At 51.4% G+C, this 23,609-nt stretch overlaps 1 protein-coding gene across 6 annotated transcripts in view; it reads left to right on the top strand.

Annotated features, from left to right (window-relative positions):
* Nucleotides 1-22,717, top strand: part of ARRB1 (arrestin beta 1) — an 83,304-nt gene extending 60,587 nt beyond the window's left edge. For 5 of the 6 annotated variants that reach the window (XM_003420034.4, XM_023538939.2, XM_064288692.1 and 2 more), the window contains 14 exons: nt 873-933; nt 3,629-3,673; nt 4,464-4,660; nt 4,948-5,007; nt 5,897-5,964; nt 8,180-8,315; nt 9,368-9,452; nt 9,875-9,947; nt 11,903-12,040; nt 13,233-13,316; nt 14,576-14,599; nt 17,096-17,166; nt 18,054-18,105; nt 19,511-22,717. In XM_003420034.4, the coding sequence (XP_003420082.2) occupies nt 873-933; nt 3,629-3,673; nt 4,464-4,660; nt 4,948-5,007; nt 5,897-5,964; nt 8,180-8,315; nt 9,368-9,452; nt 9,875-9,947; nt 11,903-12,040; nt 13,233-13,316; nt 14,576-14,599; nt 17,096-17,166; nt 18,054-18,105; nt 19,511-19,622 (1,206 nt within the window). In that variant the 3' untranslated portion in view covers nt 19,623-22,717. The remainder of the gene's footprint in view (nt 1-872; nt 934-3,628; nt 3,674-4,463; nt 4,661-4,947; nt 5,008-5,896; nt 5,965-8,179; nt 8,316-9,367; nt 9,453-9,874; nt 9,948-11,902; nt 12,041-13,232; nt 13,317-14,575; nt 14,600-17,095; nt 17,167-18,053; nt 18,106-19,510) is intronic. The other variant, XM_023538937.2, reaches the window with a different exon arrangement.
* Nucleotides 22,718-23,609: the final 892 nt, after the last annotated feature.

Genomic DNA, 23,609 nt, shown 5'->3' with positions numbered 1-23,609 from the left:
TGTCATCCTTACCTCTGGGCACTAAGGAACCATTAAAGAGTTTTCAGAGGAGCAGCGTGATTAAATTCGTTATTTTCAAGGATGACCAGTCTGCTAAGAGAGAAGACTGGTCCAGAGTGGGCGAGGTTGCAGGCAGGGGCTGGTGTTCTAGTCCAGGCAAGAGTGGCTGTGGGGACGGAGAGACGTGACGGACCTGAGAAATACGATGGGGCAGAGTCATGAGGGTATAGGGCTTGTTGAAGGAGCAGGGAGTATCTAGGATGGCACTCTGGTTTTGCTTTGAGCTACAGGGATTCTAGTTCGGGACTTCTCTGATGTCTGTCTGAGTGGGGTACTGGCTCCCTGATTCCTCACTTCCTCAGAAAGCAAGTCCTCAGGAGCTTCTCAAATAAGTGGGTCCCTGCCAGACTACCCGGGGGACAAGAAATCGCTGAGCATAGAACCCAGTGTTCAGAGCACCCAGAGTTTTCAGTGCCTTGGGCCTGGTCTGCCTGGAGCCACTCTAAGCATTCCCGCTCAGCTGACTTCTTTGCTGCTGCTACTCCACGCTCAGTGGTACTCAGTATGAAGGGCATGTCCTTCAGCTCCCCAAGCCTCAGTGTCCTCATCGGTAGAATGCGAACAGTAACAACACCTTCATAGGGTTTTGTGATGAACAGGTGCTTTTAAAATTTTACAATGGTTTGTTATTCTTAATATTAGGACTGCAGCTAGGGTTCAAGTCCAGGTCAGGATTTAGAAAAGGGTTATGACCGGGGTCTAGGAGTTTCAAGGATAGCTCTCTGGGTTTCCTTTAGGGCAGGGCCCGTGGCTTTTCAGGGATGTCTCCCAGGCTTACAGGTGCTGATGTTCCCTGTCCCTCTCCTCCCCAGCTCACCGTCTATCTGGGAAAGCGGGACTTTGTGGACCACATTGACCTCGTGGACCCAGTGGGTGAGTCCCTGCAGGGGAGGGAGGAAGGTGTGGGGAGATGGGGCTGGTCTGGTCCCTTCATCATGCCCAGGAATGGCCCTCAGGTCTCCAGAGGGGCCCAGTGCCAAGAAAGGACATGAATGGCTTCCTGCCTCATTCAGCAAACATTTACTGGGCAGCTACTTTCCTATTCAACTAAGGGTGGTGGGAGAGGAAATTGTAGGGAGGATTGAGGTTAGAAATGGGATGACACATAGATGATGGTCATGATGACGATGAGGATGACACTAGCAAAAAAACCAGACCAAACCCATTGCCATCAAGTTGATTCCGACTCATAGCAACTCCACAGGACAGACTAGAACTGCCCCATAGAGTTTTCAAGGAGCGCCTGGTGGATTCAAACTGCTGACCTTTTGGTTAGCAGCCATAGCTCTTAACTACTACACCACCAGGGTTTCTAGGATGACAGTAGACATTGCTTACTGTAAGGCTTATTATGTACTAGGGAGCCCCTGGGTGTCCCAAATGGTTAAGTGCTGAACTACTAGCCAAAATGTTGGAAATTCGAACCCACCCAGAGGTGCCTCAGAAGACAGACGAGCCTGGCGATCTACTTCTGAAAGGTCACAGCCATTGAAAGCCCTGTGGAGCAGTTCTACTTGGCACACATGGGGTCACCATGAGTGGGAATCCACTGGCCAGCAACTGTCTTAGTTGTGTTCTCTAGGGGAGCAAAGCCATATATAGAGAGAGAGATTTACTTCAAAGAAATGGCACACGCAGTTGTGGGGCTGGCAAGTCCCAGATCTGCAGGTCAGGTGGCATGCTGGAGACCTCTGTAGGCCTTCGTCCCAGGAACCTGAAGTCAGGTGACGAAAAGAGTACAGGACTGAGAGAGAGCAAGCTCTGCCAGAACATCCATTTATATTCTGGAGGCAGACCACACCCCCACAGAAACTCCCCTTTCAACTGATTGGTTGATTACATCGGATTACATCATGAACGGTCATTACATTACATTATAGTTACATTACATTACCGAAGAGCAACTAGCTCAGCAGCCTAGCCAAATTGACACATCAAATTAGCCATTGTAGCAACTAACAACAGCAACAACATTATGTTCCAGACTCTGGGGGTAGCTACTATATTATCTCTGTTTACAGACAGAAGGGTGAGGCACAGAGAGGTTACATGACCTGCTCCAGGTCACAGAGCTAGTAGGTAGGAGCCTGGATTCAAACGTGAGCTGTCTGGCTCCACACACTCCTTTGTTCTGCTGCCTCCTGATGGTGGAGGGCGGGAGGCGCAGGAATGGGACATGGAAGGAAAAACTTTGGGGCTTGTGAGATGGGTGCTGTCTTCACCTATGTGGTGGTCCTGCCAGAGACTGGGGCATGGCTGAAGACACCTCCCAAGGCCTTTTTCTAGTTCAGGGTTTCTGCTCTCCCAAGGGCAGCTTCGGGTCACTGAGGCACATCGCATACTCTCGATGCTGCTTGCTCGTGCCAGGCACCTTCTAAGCACTTCACACATATTAACTCATTTACTCTTACAGGTGCCTATGAGGTAGGTACTACAGGATCACAACCCATGATTGGCAAATCTCAAATCCAAAAACCACCAAAAATCTGAGGTTCAGTGCAAAATTTATTTAGTGACAGCACCTGACCTGACCTGATATGAGGCTGTGGAGTCCCTGGGTGGTGCCAACAGTTAACACTCTTGGCTGCTAACTGAAAGGTTAGTGCTTCAAGTCCATCCAGAGCCGCCTTGGAAGAAAGGCCTGGCAATCTGCTTCTGAAAAATCAGCCATTGAAAACCCTGTGGAGAAGTTCTGCTCTGACACACATGCAATAACCATGAGTCTGAGCTGACTTGAATGGCTACTGGGTTTTATGTTATATAATATATATATATGTGTGTGTGTGTGTGTGTGTAGCCCTGGTGGTGCAGTGGTTAAAAACAATGGCTGCTAACCAAAAGGTCAGCAGTTCAAATCCACCAGGTGCTCCTTGGAAACCCTATAGGGCAGTTCCACTCTCTCCTGTAGAGTTGCTATGAGTCGGAATTGATTTAATGGCAACAGATTTACATATGTGTGTGTGTGTGTGTGTATATATATATATATATACACACACACACCAACTTGGTGAGAATTTTCAATTGTCCCTACAGAGGTATGTGTGGGTTTGATCATGGGTGCTACCCCAGATCCTGCAGAGGGCATTACAGAATATTTAGAAGATGCATCATATTATCTTTCTACAATTCAAAAGTTCTAAATTTCAAAGTATACCTTGTCCCAGGGGTTTCAGATCTTTGTTATTATTCTTGATAACAGATGAAGAAACAGGTAAGTTAAGTATCCTGCCCAGAGAGACCAATTGAGCAGTAGGTGAGGCAGGATTTGAACCCGGAACCAGCCAGACCGGTTCAGAGTCCACGCTCTTAACTCTACACTCCACGGCCCTAAGATCAAGGTCTGTGGCACAGTCACCACAGCCTGCAAGGCCGACATGGGGTGGGGATGCGGTGGAGACGAGGCTGGGAAGTGGGCCATACCACCCCCAGGTGCCGGCCTTTCCATTTCTCTCATGATGCGTTTGGACAGGTGGGCCATTGAGTTTGGGTTGGTGTTCAGGGCTCAGGGGGATTGGGGATGTTCAGGGTCAAGTTGGGGGGGTCTGCTCACTTTCTGCCCTTCTCCCAGATGGTGTGGTCCTGGTGGATCCTGAGTATCTCAAGGAGAGGAGAGGTGAGGCTGTGCCCCACCCCCCGGAAGGTCAAGGGGCCTCCCCTTCTTCCTTTGCTGACTTCCAGCCTAGGTCCCCAGCCTTTGCCACTCCTGGGCAGGACATCAGTTAATATTATTGCCCCTCCATGTCATTTCCTCTGGTTCTTTGTCTCAGGACGTCCCCAACAAAGCACTCCATGGCAGATGCCCTGGTCTCCTCTGGCCAGGACAGTCCTGCCACACCCCCACTTCGGGAGAGCTTTCCAATGCCCCAAGCACTTTCTCATCAGTCTACCATACTGTGCTGGCACTGGTGCTGCTAATGGGCAGCAGAGAAAATTGATACCAGGGAGGTGAAAGGATTGTCCAAGATCAGCAGGAAGACAGGCGCTGGGCTGGGACAAGCCCCCATGCCTTCCAGACACCACCCACTGCTGTTCCCCTCCCTCAGCTCTCCCAACACTGCTCCTCTCCCAGGCCACCCCCCAGGCCTGCCAGCCTACTTCAGCTCCCTCACCCTGTGGGACCATGTCCTGTGCCCCTCCACACATCCCTGGGCTTAAGTGGGAGGTGGAGCACAGAAGGGACCCAGCAGTCTGCCCCTGCATCCTCTTCCTCCCTGGGGCCAGGCATGGACAGCTCTTCCAGGTACCTCAGCACTGTTGTCAACCTCCTCAGGGGGAGACAGCACAGCCATTCCCGAAAGGGGCTTTTGGGCAGACCCATGGCCACCAGTGGCCGCAGCTGGTGCTCTGGGGGGCTTGTTTGCCACTCCCGCAGCCTCCTCCTCAGTGGGCCCTACTCCCCACAGTCTATGTGACACTGACCTGCGCCTTCCGCTATGGCCGGGAGGACCTGGATGTCCTGGGCCTGACCTTTCGCAAGGACCTGTTTGTGGCGAACGTGCAGTCCTTCCCACCGGCCCCCGAGGACAAGAAGCCCCTGACGCGGCTGCAGGAGCGCCTCATCAAGAAGCTGGGCGAGCACGCCTACCCTTTCACCTTTGAGGTCAGGGACTGCCGTCCCCTGGGGCCCCATTCCAGAAGCGCCACCTCTGGGTGGGCACATGGGGGCAACTGGGCAGCAGCTCCGTGTCACCCAGTTTCCCAGTGTTTGCTCAGCCCTGGGGCACTGTCACTTACACCACCTGGTAAGTGTCTCTTCTCTGGCCACTGCCAGGGGCGTCACCCTTACTTCTGGGCTACTACTCAGACCCTCCTGAGTCCAGGTCATTGGTGGGAGAAAGAAGGGCTCAGAGGTGACGGGTGACTCATTCTCTGTCCTCTTCTTCACAGATCCCTCCGAACCTCCCATGCTCTGTGACACTGCAGCCAGGGCCTGAAGACACAGGGAAGGTGGGTCAGCCCAAAGGGCGCATTTCTCTGGGTCCAGGATACCTGAGTTCCCAGGTCTGTCCCTGACTTTCTCCCTGGGTGGTGCTGGACACACATGCCCACCCTCCTTGTTCAGACCTCCTTGTGTCTAGGTCAGACTCATCCCTGCCTTGGGGAACCAGCCTCCTTCCAGACAGGGTGGCAGATCTGGAATCAGCCCTCACTCCCCATCCAGTGAGGCCCTCCTGAGTCCCTCTCACTGGGTCTGCTGTTGGCTGCAACATAACCAACCTGGTCTCACATAGCCCCCCAGCAACCTTGTATGGAGGTCAGGTTGTGGCTGTTTCACAGAAGGGGAAACTGAGGCTGAGATTGACCTGACACCACTAGAGTGGTGGAGCTGTGCTCAGTCCCAGGCCCCAGATCTCTGAGCCTCATTTCCTCATCTGCAAAATGGAGATAATAGGATGTGCTTCCTTGTGTTGTTGAGAGGGCTGAATGAGACATCACAGGGTTCCACCCAGTGCAGAGGCCGCCTACAGCAAGCGGGTGCTCCCAGCACAGTGTAGCTGAGGTGGCTGCTGTCATTTCTGGGCTCTCTGCCTTGACGAGGGTGGCCACCCAGACCAAGGCACAGAGTCCAAAGAGCAGAACCTTGTTGGGGGTGGTCAGGATGTCCTGTGTTGTGGGGAGTTGGGGAGCAATTCTGTTGGGAGGCAGCTGCAGTGAGAGGCAGCACAGCACTGGGCTGAGCACAAGGGCTTTGTGGTCAGACCAAGGCGAGGTCAGGCCATGGGAGTTTGGTGTTCCTGTTCAGCATCCTTTTTTGTAAAACGAGAAGATGGGCTGGCTGTGCTCTGGGGTCCCTGCCCTTTCCAAGGCCATGTGCTCAGTGATCCTTTCCCAATAGGCTTGTGGTGTGGACTATGAAGTCAAAGCTTTCTGCGCAGAGAACCTGGAGGAGAAGATCCACAAGCGGTGAGCAGGCTGCTGCTTTCTGCCCTTGGTGTTGGCTGCCAGCGGGAGAGGGAGGGAGACAGGATGGGCAAAGCAGAAGAGCTAAGTAACAATACCTGGAAGTGTGCGAGGAGCGCCAGGCATTCCAGCCTTGGGGACTCTGAGAAGGGCACTCTGCAAGCCTGGCAGTTCATGGAGGGCTTCCTGGAGGAGGTGACCTCAACCGCCCTGGCTTCCCAAAACTTAGACCTTAGCATTTTCCTCTTTGCACCATTGATCAGCTTCCTCTCTGATCTTCCTGCCTTTAGTCTCTTTCCCTTCAAACCGCATGTCTCTTTATTTTGTTGTACTAAAAAAAACAACAAAAAACAAAAAACTAGATTGGAATTGTTCAAATGGTTAAACAGTGAGCAGGCTGTTTCCTGGCCATCCTGGACCCCCATTTCCCAGCTCTCCTCCTGGGAGGTGATCAACAGGAGATGTATGTGTGTGTGTGTGTGTGTGTGTGCGTGCGCGCGCATGTGTGTGTGTGTCAATGGAGGCTTCTGAGCAAGGAAGGGAAGTGAAGAAGGTGAACCCACCCAGGGGAGAGTATGGGGAGATCAGGCCCCTGGCAGAAAGAGAGGCCCAGGCTGGCAGCCAGAAACAGCTGGCCCTGACTTCTGGGACAGGCTGCCCAGCTCTACTGTCATACCCACCTTCCTTTTGGCTTGGCTGCCCTCAGTCTCCAACTCTGATGCACCCTGCGCCCCAGCAGGGTTCTTAGACTCCCTTGCTAGGCAGTGACCTGAGTTTGCCACCTGGTGGCTACAGACTGTATTGCAGGCATCTCCAGCCTGGGCAGCTAATGTGTGTGGGGAGGTGGGACCCTTTTCCCCTGCTTCTCTGTCTTCCTTCTCCTCTTAAGGTCTGGGACCAGGAAAAGAGAAGGAGGTTCTAGGTTGTGGGATAGGGCCCGAACAGAGGGAGTGTGAGGAGGCAACATTGAGAGCCACCACCCTCACGTCACCAGCAATGGAACAATTTAAGTTCATACCAAAGAATGACAATGGTATAGTAGCTGCCACTTGTCACTTATTTAGGTGCCAGGCACTGTTCGAAGTGCTGGACATGTATGGACTCATTTATGCCTCACAACAACCCTAAGAGGTAGGTCCTGCTATTGCCAACATTTTACAGATAAGGAAAATAAGGCAGAAAGATTAACTTGTTCAAGGTTATGTAGTTAGGAAGAGGAAGCTAGCGTTTAGCCCAGGATCTCTGGTTCCAGAGAACAAAGGCAGCTGATCTGAGAAATGGCGGAACCAGCATATCCAGCAAACCACGGAGACTGCCTCATTGAGTTCCCATTCCCTCAACAAATCCTCATGCCTTCCTTTCTTCCTGGAGCCCCTGAGACCTCATTGAGCCCCCTCTCATCTCTGGACCTCCGTCCCCCTGAGTCTTTATCCTCGTCACTGATCTGTACCCCTTTGCTCAATCCATGCTCCCTCACTGAAGCCCATCACCTATCACAGGACCCCATCCCTTCTGCCTATTTTTATTTAATAGACATTAACAGGCATCTATCTGTTATATATGTCAGGCATGTTGTATGTCAGACACTGTCATAGATGCTGAGAATACAGCAGTGAACAGATCAGGTGTAGAGTACTGTCCTTAAGGAGCATATATGCCATTGCTGTGACAAAAGGAATACAGGAAGTGAAAACACAGTCCTTTCCCTACCATCCTGCTGGGTACCAAGACACAGACCGAAACGAAGTGCCACCACAGGGTGGTCAGCCTCTGATGTTATGGGAGTTCAGACCAGGAGAAGATCAGGATAGCAGGTCCAGGAAGCCTTCCTGGAAGAGGAAGTGTTTAGCTAGACCTTGAAGACCTGGCTCTAGGGCCTTGAGGCCAGAAGCAGGAAGACGGTATTTAGGCAGGGGCCCAGTGCAGGCAAAGTTTCAGGGGTGAGACTAGATAGGCTAAGGGTAGACTAGGCTAGATAGACTAGATAGGATAAGGGATGATAGTGAGGAAATGGGGGTGTCTGGGGACAGGATTGGGGAGGATGGAGTGGGACCAGATAGTGACAAGACCCCTATGCCAAACTTTATAGTTTGGGCTGGATTCTAAGGCAATGGGGAGCCATGGCAGCCTCTTGAGCAGGAGAGGGATGTAAGGATCCAAGGAAAGGGAATGGAAGTAGGTGACTCTGGTCATCTTTCACCCCACCCATATCCATTAGGAATTCTGTGCGCCTGGTCATCCGGAAGGTTCAGTATGCCCCGGAGAGGCCTGGCCCCCAGCCCACAGCCGAGACCACCAGGCAATTCCTCATGTCGGACAAGCCCTTGCACCTAGAGGCCTCCCTGGATAAGGAGGTAGGAGACTCAGCTCGGCAGGGGTGAGAGTTGTTCCACCAGTGCCTGGACTCAGGTCTTAGCTCTCCGGGGACCCCTTGGGTAGGAGCTTCTGACACTAGCCCTAAGACCACATGGCTTAGGGAATCAGACCTCCCTTCAGGGCATGTGGAGGAAGCTCTTGGGGCCTAAAAGGCATGGCAGAAGGGGTCAGAGCCTGAGGGATGTCATTCACTTCAGAAGGGGATAGCATACCCTCCCAAAGGGTCCTGGAAGTCTCCCCCACCCCTTCCATTGTCTGCCTCAGGCTGAGTATTGTGAGAGGACCAGCCAGCTCTGCAGAGGGGTCACTGAGACCTCCTGCCGTAATCCTGCCAATCCTGCCCTATCAGGCAACAGCCCTGCTGAAGGAAGCGGCAGCAAGCTCCCCCTCAGCTTTGAATCAAAAGCAGCAGACTGTACCTGCTGTGCGCTAAGGCTGACCCATGTGCAAGGCGTGGGGCCCCGCTCTCCCTCTTGGGGAGACAGCTGAAGGCATGTGCCTGGGGCAAGACGTGAGCTGAGGCCCTTCGATGAAGGCTCAGAGCTGGAGCCTCTGTGAGCCATTCTCCGCCTTCCCATCGCTTTCCCCAGACCCTCTGGTGTCTAAAGCCCCAGGCAATGAGAGCCGACAGGGGCTTGAGACATCACCTAGTCCAAGCCCTTCACTGAACAGACGGGAAACTGAGGTTTAGGTGACCTATCTAAGGTCACGTCACTACCATCATCATATTATTAGTGTTGCTGTTGTTGTCATTATTACTAGTGGCTGAGCCAGCACTGGAGTCCAGGAATACCACCTTCTCGTTCAGTTATCTTTCAAGAGTATTAAAAAGGAACTGAAGTCTAAGGTGCTTGGCGGCTTTAGTGTCACCTTAGCAGTGGTGAGAAGTAGCTGATGAACTTGGCACGAATAACAGAATGGCCAAGGTTTGGGGAATCCAGGAGATTTGTATGGGGCCTTTTCTTCCTCTCCCTTATCTAGAACTTTGGTATCCTGCCACCCAGCCCTTCTCCCTTCTTATGCCTCCCAGATCTATTACCATGGAGAACCCATCAGCGTCAATGTTCATGTCACCAACAACACCAACAAAACAGTGAAGAAGATCAAGATATCAGGTATCCCAGGGAGAGGGTCAGCTCAGGGACAGGCAAGAGGGAATCATTCCAAGGGCTGGGGTGGCTGAGGGGTCTCCATTTAACAGCCTTATCAATAGCTACTGGGCCAGGGTGAAACCCAGGTCTTTCTCTGAATCCAAGGGTCAGGGTTTGAGGCTGGTAACACAGGCTGCTTATTGGCCAGGTAAGCTGCCTCTTCTCTTAGGTGCCCTGGGTTCTGGGCAGAGCTGTGCTTTTGGTTATGGAAGGGGGTAGGTGTGTTTGGGGTTGCTCTGTGGGTAGAGAATGGGAGAGGTCTCCCCCAGAAGCTCCTGTGAACTCCGGCCATTGCCTGGGGCTGAATGCCCCCATCTAGGGAAGCCTGGGATGCCTCTGGGAGCTGCACCCTAGCTCATGGCTCCTGTTTCCCCTTCTCACCCTAGTGCGCCAGTATGCGGACATCTGCCTTTTCAACACAGCCCAGTACAAATGCCCTGTGGCCATGGAAGAGGCTGAGTAAGTGAGCACGAGCCTGGCTTTGGACACCTGGGCATTGTCTGAGGCATCTAGGGGTGGGGGTGGGGGTCTGGGAAAGAGAACCTCTGGCATCTCCTCTCCACTAATGCAGAGAGCTGGGCCTCAGGCTCCCTCACCACTCAACACAGATGCTCTAGGACAGCTGTTTAGAAAGCATCCACCTGATTTAATTATGACAAAATGCATGCTACAGTCGAGGGAAAAAGACATTAAAATTGGATTGAAGAACCAAGAGCTAAGGAATCTAAGGGGATTGGCGCTATGGAGGAAGGACAATAATTCACATCGTACCAGAAACCTAGTCTGAAGGGAAATACTTTGCTCTGAGCTTTCGTGGAAGCTACAACAAAGAGGGAAAAAGACACTGTACATAGATTTTCTTGGCTGATAAAGGAATAATTGGGTAAATTACCCCCAATAACTAGGGAGAAGGGGTTGTGTGTGGGCAAGTGGAGAATAATTACATTAAAAAAAAAAAATCTAGGTTTGAGGAGAGCTATTCCAGTGGAGTGTGGAGCTCTGTCTCAAGCTGTTTAAGCAGCTTAGGCAGCAGGAAAGTGAAACATCTTTCCTTACCTAAAGGAAGTAGACTTTTTTGGGGGAGGGTCTGGTCCAGCAAATAATTTGGGGACAATTTTATTTCATGCTAGTTTGTGCGTATGTGTGTGTTTATTTATATGTAATTACAATCAGTAATTTTGCAACCCCAAAATATTTTTTAAATGTGACTACGTGGCCTTTGAGATAATTTTTAATGTCCTGTAGATGGACATAAAGAGCCTTGGTGGTGCAATGGTTAAGCATTTGGCTCCTAAGCGAAAGGTCAGCAGTTCGAACCCACTAGTCATTCCATGAAAGAAAGATGTGGCAGTCTGCTTTGTAAAGATTACAGCCTCGGAAACCATATGGGGCAGTTCTACTCAGTCCTATAGGGCTGCTATGAGTTAGAATCAACTCAATGGCAACGGGCTTAGTTTTGGTTGTATTAATAAACACATTATTCAGTTTCCCAAATTGTAAACACAAAACACTTGTACATACGATTCTTGTTATGTTAAAAAAAAAAAAAAAAAAGTATAATCCCCAAACAGTGGAAAATCCCAAGTCCTCGCCCATAACAAATGTCAGCCTGGACGCTTGTGTAGGCTTTCACGCTCGTGGTCTTGATTAGTTCTCATGAAGCCAATGGGTTGGGGTTGCTGCTGCCCCCCAGTATGTAGATGAGGTAACAGGGTCAGAAGATACGACTTGTTAAGCATTACAGAGGTGGCAAGAGGCAGAGCTGGGGCTCGAACCCAGGACATCTAACTCCAAGCCTTGCACACTTTCTGCTGCACTCCAGCTATCTTATTTTTACTAGAGCAAAAACAAGTAAAAGCTGAACACTCAAAATACCCTATACACCATGGATAGATATATCATACAGCAAGTACAGCAAAGTTTTCGTCGTAGAATCTAGGTAGTGGGTATATGAGTGTTTGTTGCACAATTCTTTCAACTTTTCTGTACTTTTGAATTTTTTTTCTAATAAAATATTAGAAAAAAAAAGTCCATGCTCACTCCACTAAAAAATTATCCTGTTCAAACAGCACACAGTGCAAAGCAGTACATTTATATTTTTAAAAATTGCAGCTACTTAAAAACCATGGATGAAGCTTTAGGGTCATCCCAGAGTCTCTCCTGTTTGTGTGTGCAGGGCAGATGAGCCTCTTTTGAGTGGCAGTGGTCCTCCTGCCAGAGTTAAGCCTGGCCTAGGTGTCCTTGCTATAGGGGGAGTGGAGCTAGGAGATGGGACAGCACCCCCCGCCCACAGAAGGGGCTCTTGCCACCTCCCTTGGAGCAGAGCCAGGCTAGATGTCCTCTCTGGGCAGGGGATGAGGGGTGGTGTTAGCTGTGGGGAAGGCCATCGCCACACCTGTCTCCCTTCTTCCCAGCGACACAGTGGCACCCAGCTCAACATTCTGCAAGGTCTACACGCTGACCCCCTTCCTGGCCAACAACCGGGAGAAGCGGGGCCTCGCCTTGGACGGGAAGCTCAAGCACGAAGACACCAACCTGGCCTCCAGCACCCTGTGAGGGCCTGCCCGCCTCCCCCTCTGACCCCGTGCCTGCCCTCCCTAGTCCAGACTCCCATGGGTGCATCCCACCAGTGCCAGGACCAGACTTCTGCAACCTTTTTCCCCTAGCCTCATCCAGGCTGTACTCAGAGGCTTGAATTTCCAGGGAGGCTGTCCCCCTACTCCTATCCCACCCCAGGGGTGATCCATAAAACAAGGTGGATCACTAGATCTGACTCTCTTGTTGGTGCTGGGTCCTGCTGGCTTGCCTAAGGGAGGACAACCCAGAAAGGCTTCCTGCAGGAGGCAGCAGTTCCTGATACCTAGTGTCTTCAGTCAGATGGGATGTGTCCCTGAGGCAGAGCTGGAAGGAGGGAAGTGGCTCCTGGAAGCCTCCTGGCAGGAGATGATGAGCCAGGAGGCGGTTGGGGAGTCTGGAGAGATGAAGGCTATGAGCTGGGCTATGCCAAATGTGGGGTGTGAGTCTGAGGCAGGGATCTGGTTATCTGGTCACTCCTGCTCCACATTCGTCACTGATTCTCTCTGAGGCTGCCATGCTCTAGTGGGTGTGGGAACCGGTCTTGCCTACCCACTGAGGTCTGGCTCTTTGGCAGGGCTTTGGCCTGCCTCTGCAGCCTCCTTCCCTGCCCACCCTTCCCAACATGGACCCTCTGCTCCAGCCAGACAGGCTCATCACCACCCCCTGCACATGGTACCCACTTACTTCCAAGCCTGTTGTCCTCTTCTCCACCCTGGTTCAAAGTCTCCCTGTCTTCAAGACCTAGTATAAGTGCCACCTCCTGCAAGAAGTTCTCTCTGAGTGCCCCCCCTCCCCCCGCCCAGTGTCTTCTCCCTCTCTGAACTTCCAGTCTGGCCCTTTGTGCCTGGTTGCTGAGCAAAAAACTTCAAGAGAAGCAGTATCTGATAGTAGGAAGGGCCTTGCCCCTCATAGTACTGAACACAGGCCCAGAGAGGAGCGGGAACTTCCCAAGGCCACATAGCAAGTGAATGTCACAGCCAGACTTGGAACCCAGGGCTCCTCATTCCTGCTCCCGGAGGGCAGAGCCCACCTTTCAGACTTCTGTTGGGCCCAGGGCTGAGTGGCCCAGGAGAGGGAGGGTCATGGATGGTTCCTGCCCCCACTTCTGCCTGCCTCACTCACGCAGCAAAGCACCCATTAACCAGCTTCCCCAATGTCACTTTGCAGGCTGAGGGAAGGAGCCAACCGGGAGATCCTGGGGATTATTGTTTCCTACAAAGTGAAAGTGAAGCTGGTGGTGTCACGGGGAGGGTGAGTGTTCCAGCTCAGCCCCAGATCCCTAAATCTGGGGGGGGGTGGGGGGCCCCAATGGCCCACAGCCCCCTGTGCTGTGCTGTTTGTGGTACCGTTTAGCTGCACCCACCTTCAGAGGATGAACTGGGCTTGAGAACTTCCTGTCCCTTCTCCTCCTCCTTCTTTTTCCCCTTCTTCCTCTCCCACCCTGTTTTGCTCTCCTTCAGAGGGCCTCACCCCTGGCCTGCCCCTCCCTATCCTGGGTCAGTTTCTTGTGCTAATTGGGTGGCAGGGGTGGGGGGGGCTTCCTCAGACTCTATGGTGTGGGGTCCCCAGTGGGTGCTGTGCTTGGGAAGGGTGGTGAGGGGCACAGCACCCACCCACATGAATACCTAGTCTGGTCTGTGGGGGGTGGGGGCCAAAGGAGCTCAGAATCCCAGACCTGGATGGGGGATATTCTAGTTTGACTTTCCCATTTTGCAGATGGGGAAACAGAGGCCCAAACAGTTCTACAATCATTTCCTGTAATCTCCTCCCCTAACCTCAGGCCGTGGGCTGGGTACTGGGGACACAGAAGTGGACCAGACATATTACCTGCCCTGGACCATATAGTCTGGCAGAGGCTCAGGAAAAACCTCACATTTTCCCGTAGGTTGGGCCTATATGTTGCTATAAACATAGAATTATGATTTCTGACTTGTCAGAGGGATTTTGTTTTCTAATTTAGTTCATGAATTTCTATGAAAAGATTGAAAAGTTAAATAACATTAGACACCGTGTCCCCTTTGTTATTGGAATAATGCCTCGTGCAGGAGGCAGCATATCATACTGACCATATGAGGAGCCCTGGTGGTGCAATGGTTAAGCACTCAGCTGCTAACCAAAAGGTCAGCAGTTTGAACCCACCAGCTGTCCACGGGAGAAAGATGTGGCAGTCTGCTTCCGTAAAGATTTACAGCTAAGGAAACCCTAGGGGGCAGTTCTATTCTGTCCTGTAGGGTCGCTATGAGTCAGAATCTACTCGATGGCAACGTGTTTGGTGTTTATGATAGGACATCTCAGTGCCTCAGGGCAAAAAAACAAAAAAAACAGGCTAGTGCTATTTCTGTGTACCCCTGCATAAGCAGATGGAGCTGAGCAGGGGGTGGTGGGAGGATGTCCCATGCGCCTTCTCTGTACCCCGTTTGGCAGAGGTCGTGAATGAACGTGCTTTCTGTTTTCTTCCTCTCTGAACTCTTCTCTCCTGAATACTTCTCTCGCCTCTTCTGACCACCCAGCCTGTTGGGAGATCTTGCATCCAGGTAAAGTCCCTCCCTTCCACTTGGTTGAGCCGCCTTCCTGGATGAGGGCCCAAGGCCCTGCTCTTCCATGACACCAAGTGACAGGGGCCTTTGTAGACTGCAGAGTCCAATTTCATTGATCTGGGTGATCTGGGGGAGTGGCCCCCAAGGACACGGTTAGAATTACTGATCATCTGAAATATGGGATGTTTTGGAGAAATGCAGGTTTGGTGGCTTTCAAACTTCTACACTAGTGAGAATTAACTGCTGATGTAATGTTGCTAAGGCAAGGTCCTTAGCAGATCTGCTTCCGTAGACAAGATTTCCTCGTAGCCAGCTGGATCCACTTACATTTCCAAAATGCATGTGCCCTGAATGTGGCAGTTTTGCCTCCTCCTGTCAGAAGATGGCGCTATTGCTCACCCCCCCCACCCCGCCAAAAAACAAAAAAAACCACTGCCATCAAGTCAATTCCAACTTATAGTGAGTGACCCCATAGGGTTTCCAAGGCTGTAAATCTCTACGGAAGCAGACTGCCACATCTTTCTCCTGCAAAGCCACTGGCGGTTTCCAACTGCCGACCTTCTGGTTAGCAGTCAATCGCCTTAACCACGGTGCCACAAGGGCTCCTTAGTGCTCATCCCAAGAAATCTTAATCCAATTTGAGAGGTGAAATTAATTTAGTTCATTTCAGTTCAACATAAATCAGCAAAGATTTCCTGAACCCAGACTTGTGTCCAGCTTTGTGCTGGGTGCTGAGATCCCAGAGAAGAATCAGGAGTGACTCCTGCCCTTGAGCACTCATGGTCTGGTGGCTGGTGAAGGTCCAGATTCTAGCACCCAGATCCTGTATGGCTTTAGCGAAGGTTTGCAAAGTCACTCTTCCTCCAACTTTCATTTGGATAACTCACTCTTCCAAGTGAACCTGGAGAAGCAATCTTCTTTGGAAGTAAAAAAGAGGAAAAAAAGAAAAGCCAAATTGTTTTGACAGCCTTATAAAACCCCATGTTCTTACTGAAAGGAGTAACTAGTTCCTGGATGGCACAAATGATTAAATGCTCAGGTTGAAATGTTGGTGGTTCAAACCCACCCAGAGGTGCTTCAGAAGTCAGGTCTGGCGATCTGCTTCCAAAAGTTCACAGCTATTGAAAACCCTATGAAGCAGTTCTTACTCGGCACACATGGGGTCACCATGAGTCAAAATTGACTCCACAGTAACTAAGTGCAACAAGGATACCGACAGTCATGAGCTTCACAGTTTAACCAATCCTTCTACCTCCATCATTTCACAGAAGATCCAGTGATTCTAGAAGGTAGGCGTTGTTACCCTATGTTCAAGATGAGTTCAGTGACATACAAAGACGCAAAGTTCTCCACCAGTGAGCGGTGGGGCTGACGGTACAGACCTATCTGGTTGCATAGCTTGTGCTCCTAACCACTGGGCCGTGAGCACTGAGATCAGTGTGTTGTGGTGTGTGCCTTTGAGGCACCACAGTTGGGAAGGCCTCCTAGAGTGATACCACCCCAAGCTATGAGGAGGACTTGAAGACTGTTGTTGTCAGTGTGGAGACTGGAGGGTGGGAACCGCCTTCTTAATTCTGAGTTGTATCCCATAGTGGTTAAAAGTATAAATTATGGAGCCAGAATCTTAGGTCTATCATTTACCATTAATAGCTGTGTGACCTTGAACAAGATATTTTAATCTCCTTGTGCCTCAGTTTACCAGGCTGTACATTGGGGATCCTAATAGGGTTGTTGGAAGGATTAAATGAGTTGCTCTATGGAAAGCACTTAGAACAGTCCTTGGGATACAGTAAGCAGCATATGAATGTGTGCTCTTCTTGTTAGTCTGTCTGTCAGGGCCAAGGGGAGAGAAGGCCTGGTCAGAAGCACTGGCTGGTGGCAGCATGTCCCCTGTTCTTCCCCACTGCCCTCACCTCTATTCCCCACAAGGCTTCATGTCTCTGTGCTCAATGTAGACAGTCCTGGGAGCTGGGGCCCATCCAACCTCAATATGACTAACCTGACCTGACAGTGCTTCATTCACATGGTGGGGCTAGAGTCACCAGAGCACTTTTAATAGGAACCTCCTGGAGTTGGCGTCCCTGCCCCAGGGTTGGGAGATAGGATAAGGCGAGGGTGAGAGGAGTTCCTACCCGGAAGTTGGAGAGGGCAGTGTTAGGGTGGTAGTGGCAATTTAAGGTGAGCAGGGTCCCAGGGCAGCTTTGGAACTACTCAGGGACCCAGGTGCACCCTGCCCTGGACAATCGTCTTCCCAACCCTACACCTCTTTCCAGCCTCGTGGAATCCAGGGATCCTTCTCAGGAAAGGAGAAGTTTCTTAGAGAAACCGAGGCTCAGAGAGTGGCAGAACTGGTGCTGGAGGACAGATATCCTGACTCCCAGCCCAGAGCTACCTCCTCTGACTATAAAACCTTTGCCAGTCCTCACACTGACAGGCTGAGTCTCACAGCCTGAGATTTGACTCAAGTTCACCAGATCTTGGTCTCTGTTTCAGCGACGTAGCTGTGGAACTGCCTTTCACCCTGATGCACCCTAAGCCCAAAGAGGAACCCCCACATCGGGAAGGTGAGCAGGGTCCAGGGGTCACTGGGGTGGGATTTCCAGATAGCGGACCCCCTTCTCCACCAGCTGCCAGGGTACCCCATCACCCCATCTCCCTCTGGGTTAGCCTTCAGCCTAGCACCACTCCATTTTCCTCAGATCCTCAGGGCGTTTTGTGGGACCTACGACTCCTATTTGCATGTGACCCCACCAGGAGACAGAGTAACCTGCCTCCTGTTCTCTGCTCCTAACCCCACCCAACCCACATGGGAGAGGGAAGCTGGGTGTGGGTGAAGGAGTCCGCTGGCAATGCTTTGAGCTCCAATCCTGCACCCAGGCATGGGGCCAGGCCCTGTGTAATGTAGGGAAGGGGCTGCATGCATAAGATGGCCCCTGGACACACCATTCCCATAATTTTTCCAATAATTCATATTGATCATATTTCATTGAATCTAAGACAATTTCAGTTGAAAGAGACAACATGATAATATGTACCACAAGGAAAGAAAAATGTTCCCCCAACTGAACTATGAATGCCATTGTAAAACACACCCCAATTTCAGAAATGTTAAAATGTGAAAAAGTGATTATCTTAGAGTTAGTGAAAGTCATGGATGCAAAACAAATTAGTCTAAGCTGTGTTGGAGACCTTGTCAAAAGGCGCAGGAGTTGAGAGGGTTCTCCATTGGGGGTGGGGTGCAGTGGGTGTCCTCCTCCCGGCCTTTTAGATGATCGTGGGGCGTTTCTGAGACCAGGGATGAGCACTCCCCTCTCCATTCCCCTTCTTCCTGCAAAGAATAGGGCAACCTCCCTCTTTTAGCCTGGTTGTCCCAGGGTGGGGACCTGTGCCCACCCACCTCCTTGCCCACCCACTCACTAACTCCTGGGCGCCCCTCCCGCCCTGTGTTTAGTTCCAGAGAACGAGACGCCAGTAGATACCAATCTCATAGAACTTGACACAAAGTAAGCCAAACGCTGCCTGCAGAAGTCTGGGGGGTGGGCCTCGGGAGGGCGGGGTGGAGAGTGTTATTTGCATATATGCTTATTAACCCCTGAGGAACAGCTGGTCTAACCCCATCTGCTGAGAGCCGCCTCTGCTTGCCTCTTCAGCAACCCGCTTGCCTGCATGTGACTTGAAGGGCCCTCCGTGCCTGTTACTCTTCCTCCTGCCTTGGTTTGGTCTATCTTCCTTCCTCGTCCTTGCACGTCCGTCCGTCAGTCTGTCAGTCCACCCACTGTGCCTGCCCGGCTCACAAGGGCTGACTTGAGGCCCTAGGAGCTCTCCTGACCCACCCACCTCTAACCTATGGACTCAGCCCATGGGTGGGGAAGGTTCAGGGATCTAGTTGCTTCTGACTCCTGCGGACCCCTGCTGATTTCCCTGTGGTGAAAGGCTGCCTTGTTACTGGGCACTGGCCAGAGCAGGAGACCGGGGCTGGTGTCAGGAACCACCACCAGGGAGAAGCAGCTTTTTTGCTCCAGCGCCAAAGCCACCGTCTCCCCCAAGAGAGATCTGGGGTGTGGGGTCTTGAGTCACTCCATGAGGAGACCCTCTGCGGCTGCCTGAACTCCATGGGGCCGAGGACTGGGGTCCCTGTATGACTCTAAGTGGACATGTTTTATGGTACAAGGGAAGACGTTGTTCTTAGAAGCAGCCAATTAGTACTGAAATCCCACTCAGGCACCCCTTCCCCCGTCCTCTACTCACCTATTTAGATAAACTCTCCTACTCCCTCTCCCCAGCCCTTCTCCCATCCAGGATTCCTCTGGGTAGAAGTGAGCTGACACTTCCTGGGAGAAAGGTCCTTCATGGTTTTCTCTTCCATTAAGCCAAGCCCACCATTCCTTCTTGTCCAAAAACAGGAATGCTTCCCAAGGGCAGTTCTTCGGTGGGTGGATGGGCGGGGGGGCATTCTTGGGCCTGTTCTTAGGAGATTTAGAATATGCTGTGAAGGCATTGGTGGCTGGACTGTCAGCCTCAGCCCAACACAGAGCCACACTGCTGCTCGCATTTGACAATCTCCCCTCCCCCGCCCAACTCCTCCAGAACCAGCTCACTTTTCTAGCACTTGGGCATAAAAAGTCATATTCATGCCCCCCTCTGGCATTTCCACAACTGGCTTAAGTCCAGATGTGACCATCCCCCCCACCAGTGGGTACCCAGATGTGCTAGCCTGGCAGGCTTTCCTCCCCAAGGCCAGCTTTAGAGGCCACAGACCTGGAGAGTGTGGTTCTCTCCTGTCCCAAGAAGAGTCAGCCAGGACAGCCAGACTCATCTGGCCGGGCTGGCCCCCCCTTGGCCCCTCTAGACATGCCTACCCTCGCTACCTGTGCAAACACATCCCATTTTCCTTGTCTCTCCCACCAGCGATGACGACATTGTATTTGAGGACTTTGCCCGCCAGAGACTGAAAGGCATGAAAGACGACAAGGAGGAAGAGGAGGACGGTACCAGCTCTCCACAGCTCAACAACAGATAGACAGGGGCCAGGCCCTCCCTCTGGGCAGCTCCAGGTCCACTGTCACGCACTAGGATGCTTATTTGTCTTCTTCCTGTTCTGGTTGCCCCTTCCTCTTTGTTCTTCCAGTTTCTACCAGGGGCCCCAGTGGTCTTCCAGGTTATGGTGATGAGCCTCTGGCCTCAGGACTGGCCCCAACAGCACCATGCCACCAGGGCCACAGTGCACCCTTTTAATCCCCTACCTCCATCCATCACCTCTCCTTCCCCCTCCTCAACATACTCCCCCCCAGAAAGGCTACCACAAGCCCTGGCCTTGGAATTCAAATTGAGATGAGGAGCAGAAAGGGGAGGATGGGGTGGGGAGAGGCATGGTGACTGCGGGCAGGGGGACTTGGAGGGGTGGGATGAGGGCTAATGACACATAAGTGGATGTCCACAGTCCCAGGTGGTCAACACAGTTCTGGCAGCTAAAAGATGACCACACTGAAGGCTACCCGCTTCCGGAATGGTTCTCTGGAGGAACTAGGGTGTAGGATTCTGGCTGGGAGGGGCAGATTTGTAGATAGATTCGCAATGCTTTTTGTAGTTTGGACCCCCTAAAGACCTCTACCCTTCAGTCCCCACCCCTGCCTCATGTCCATCTGTGTCTGATAGTGGCATTAATGAAGGCCCATAGGCCCCAGGAATGGAGAAAAGCAACTGGACTGATTTTCTTACCAGCAGTTACCTAGTCTAAGGCAAGCTGTGAAAACTAGCCCAAGTATATTGCAGCATTGTCAGGATGTAACATTTTAGCTACCTTGTATCTTATGTATCTGGATATATGTATATGTTGTTGTTGTTATAAAGGGCTGCAGAGTCAGTTCCGACTCATAGCAACCCTATGTACAACAGAACAAAACATTGCCTGGTCCTGCTCCATCCTCACAATTGTTGCTATGTTTGAGCCCATTGTTGTAAACACTGTGTCAGTCCATCTCATTGAGGGTCTTCCTCTTTTTCACTAACCCTCTACTTTACCAAGCATGATGTCCTTCTCCAGGGTCTCTCCTGATAACATGTCCAAAGTACGTGAGACAAAGTTTCACCATCCTCACTTCTAAGGAGCATTCTGGCTGTACTTCTTCCAAGACAGATTTGTTTGTTCTTCTGGCAGTTCATGGTCTACTCAATATTCTGCAGCAACACCATAATTTGAAGGCATCAATTCTTCTCTGTTCTTTCTTATTCATTGTCCAGCTTTCACATGCATATGAGGCAACTGAAAATAACATGGCTTGGGTCAGGCACACCTTAGTCCTCAAGGTGATATCTTTGTTTTGTTTTGTTTTGTTTTAACACTTTGAAGTGCTCTTTTGTAGCAGATTTGCCCAGTGCAATGCATTGTTTGATTTCTTGACTGCTGCTTCCATGAGTGAATATACAGAGAGGGAAAGAAGGGAGAAAGTGCCAACTAGTGGCAGAGTGAGCTGCAGCTCCTGAGGAGGTTTCCTGAAGGGGGACTCTAAGAAAGGGGCAGGGGCCTGGAAGATCAGAGTCTGACTTTTCTCCCCTTGTGACTTAAGAATTATCATCATGTGGGAAGCAAAGCTAGAGGTCCAGAGGGGGCCAGGGCCCGCATGTCCTCCTGCCCCTCCCCATGGTTCTCCAGGGATGGGCTGGGCTGGACTTGCAGGCTGGGAGAGAGCACCTGAGGTCACCATGGCCACAGTCAAACCAGGTCCTTCCCCAGAAGGTAGCAGGGTCCATCAAGATGCCCTTGCCCGATGGAAAAGAGGCAGCTGGTTAGCAAAGAAGCTCTTTGTTTCTTTGGGGGAGTTGATGACCCCCAGCAGTACCTAGTGCCATGGTACCCATGAGCTGGTGTTGGTGTGATTGGGACCTGGGGCATTTCCAAGGCAGCAGGGCAGGTGGGTGATGAGGTAGGAAGAGTTAAAAGATATCTGTTCTTGTCTGGCCTTTGATGCTAACTTGCTGTGTGACCTTGGGCAAATTCCTCCCCTTCTCCTGGCCTCCATTCCTCACCTGAAAAACCAAGGGGTTTGACCAAGGGTCCTTGCCAGCTCTGGCCCCCTGAGAAATTGTGAATAATGGAGCCCTGGTCTGGTGGAGCTGCTGACCCTGGTCTTTCTGTCTCCAGAGGGGGTTCATGGAACCCGAGAGGGAACAGGGTCTTAGACAGCACCTTGCCCACTCCACACCAAGCCTGGGAAGGGCCCTTCTTGGGCCTTAGCATCAGGTTGCCTGATGTTAAGCTCTGTTTCTTAGCTGTGACCTTAGCTGTGTCCTAGGGCCTGAGTGTTAAAGGGAGGGGCAGAGCTTCAGTTTGTTGGGTCTTGGGTGGGCCTCCAGTACCTCGTGGCCCCTGTGGAAGTGGACAACCTAAGGTTTTTTCTTATACCCAAGCAAATATATTGGTTAGCAGGGCAAGATGGCTCTCTCTTCCATTTCTGCTCCTTTCCAACTCTGTCCCATACATGCCTAAAAAGAGAGACAACGAAATGTTATTATACAGGTTGCATCTCTGTCCTCCGTGGGGTAGGCTATGCTGCCATTTCCCATGGTGCAATTACCCAGTTCACAAGCCTGGCACTGTACCCCAGCTCTTCCCTCCTGAATCCCATTGAGACTCAACGCAAAGGACTCCTACCCAATTACCCAATGCCATCGAGTTGATTCCTTTAGTTAGCAGCTGTAGCACTTAACCACTACACCACCAGGGTTTCCAAATGACTCCTATACCAGGTCAAAACTAAGCAAGCTCAGGGCAGTCACAGTCCCCGGGCCAGTCCTGGGGTCCTAGGTGCAAATGCTCCAGGCATCTATGCCCCCTGTCAGAACTTGCTGTGCAGTTTGCCCCTCATCTGGGCAGCTGTTGAGTTGATGAAATGTTGGAACAACTCATGGCATTTACATACTCTTCAGTGTCATCCTTCAAATCTTTTGGGACTAGTACAAGACCCATTAGAATTTAGGGTGATCATCCACCTGCAAATCTCTTTCCCCAGCCCCCAACACATACACACAAAAGATTTGTCAGGCTGATTTCTTGAGCTTCCTCCACCTCAATATTACATTTACCCTTTTGGGTTATCCCAGTGTTGTTTAACTGAATTTTCTCCAGCTGCAGGGAAGCACCATAGCTCTATCCTTGCTCTGTCAATCCTTTTACTCTTTGGGTCCAGCACCCCAAAGGGCAGTGGTCAAGTTCAGCTGAATTCAACTTAACTATCCTTTGCAGACAACTCCTCAGCTCCATGCTGGCTCTGGAGACATAGAGGCAGGTCAGTCTCAGCCTCTGTCCTCAGGAAGCTCAAGATCAGGGGATAGTTATAGGGGAATCTGTTCATGGTCAGGGGAAAGTTATAGGGGCCCATTGTAATCACGGCTCCATGGCTGCTACTAGTCCATATAGTGCCTTGATGTGAATTAGAAAACAGTGCCCTTCCAGATGGGTTCTGCTCCATACTAGAACACACAGCTTTACGAGTGGCACGCAAGCTGGATTCTAGTCTCACCCATCTCTTGGCTAGGTGTCCTTCCGTATAACTGTAAGCTGCACCCTGGTGGGACATGCAAGCCTAAGCATTTCCTTTGGCCTATTCCTGAAGAGGAAGGCCCAGATCATCTTTCTAGCCTTCTGGTCAATTCCAGACCCAAAACCCCCCACATGACTGAGTGCTTCCCTGTAGGGCTTTCCCCTTTCCAGAGTCAGCCTGTCCAGATGAGAACTTAGAGGGAGATTTGGGGTGAGGGAGCCTTGCTAGGAACAGTACACAGCCCACACTACAGTGTTGGCTATTTCTGTGCTAAGCCCGTGCTGACCAAGCAGTGCCACACTGGAACTTCCCAATAGGCCATGTGGGGTGGCATGTAGATAGCCATTCTGGGCATGAAGCAATAGCATGCCCTTGGGTGAGAATCTCCCAGGAAGAGGGCTAGCTGGACTTCCTCATCATTCCAACCAAAAGAAACATTCAGTCCCCCTGAGGATAAGAACTGAGTG

Source organism: Loxodonta africana, chromosome 7 (assembly GCF_030014295.1).
Source record: "Loxodonta africana isolate mLoxAfr1 chromosome 7, mLoxAfr1.hap2, whole genome shotgun sequence".
NCBI lineage: Eukaryota > Metazoa > Chordata > Mammalia > Proboscidea > Elephantidae > Loxodonta > Loxodonta africana.
This window is presented reverse-complemented; position numbering and strand designations above follow the sequence as displayed.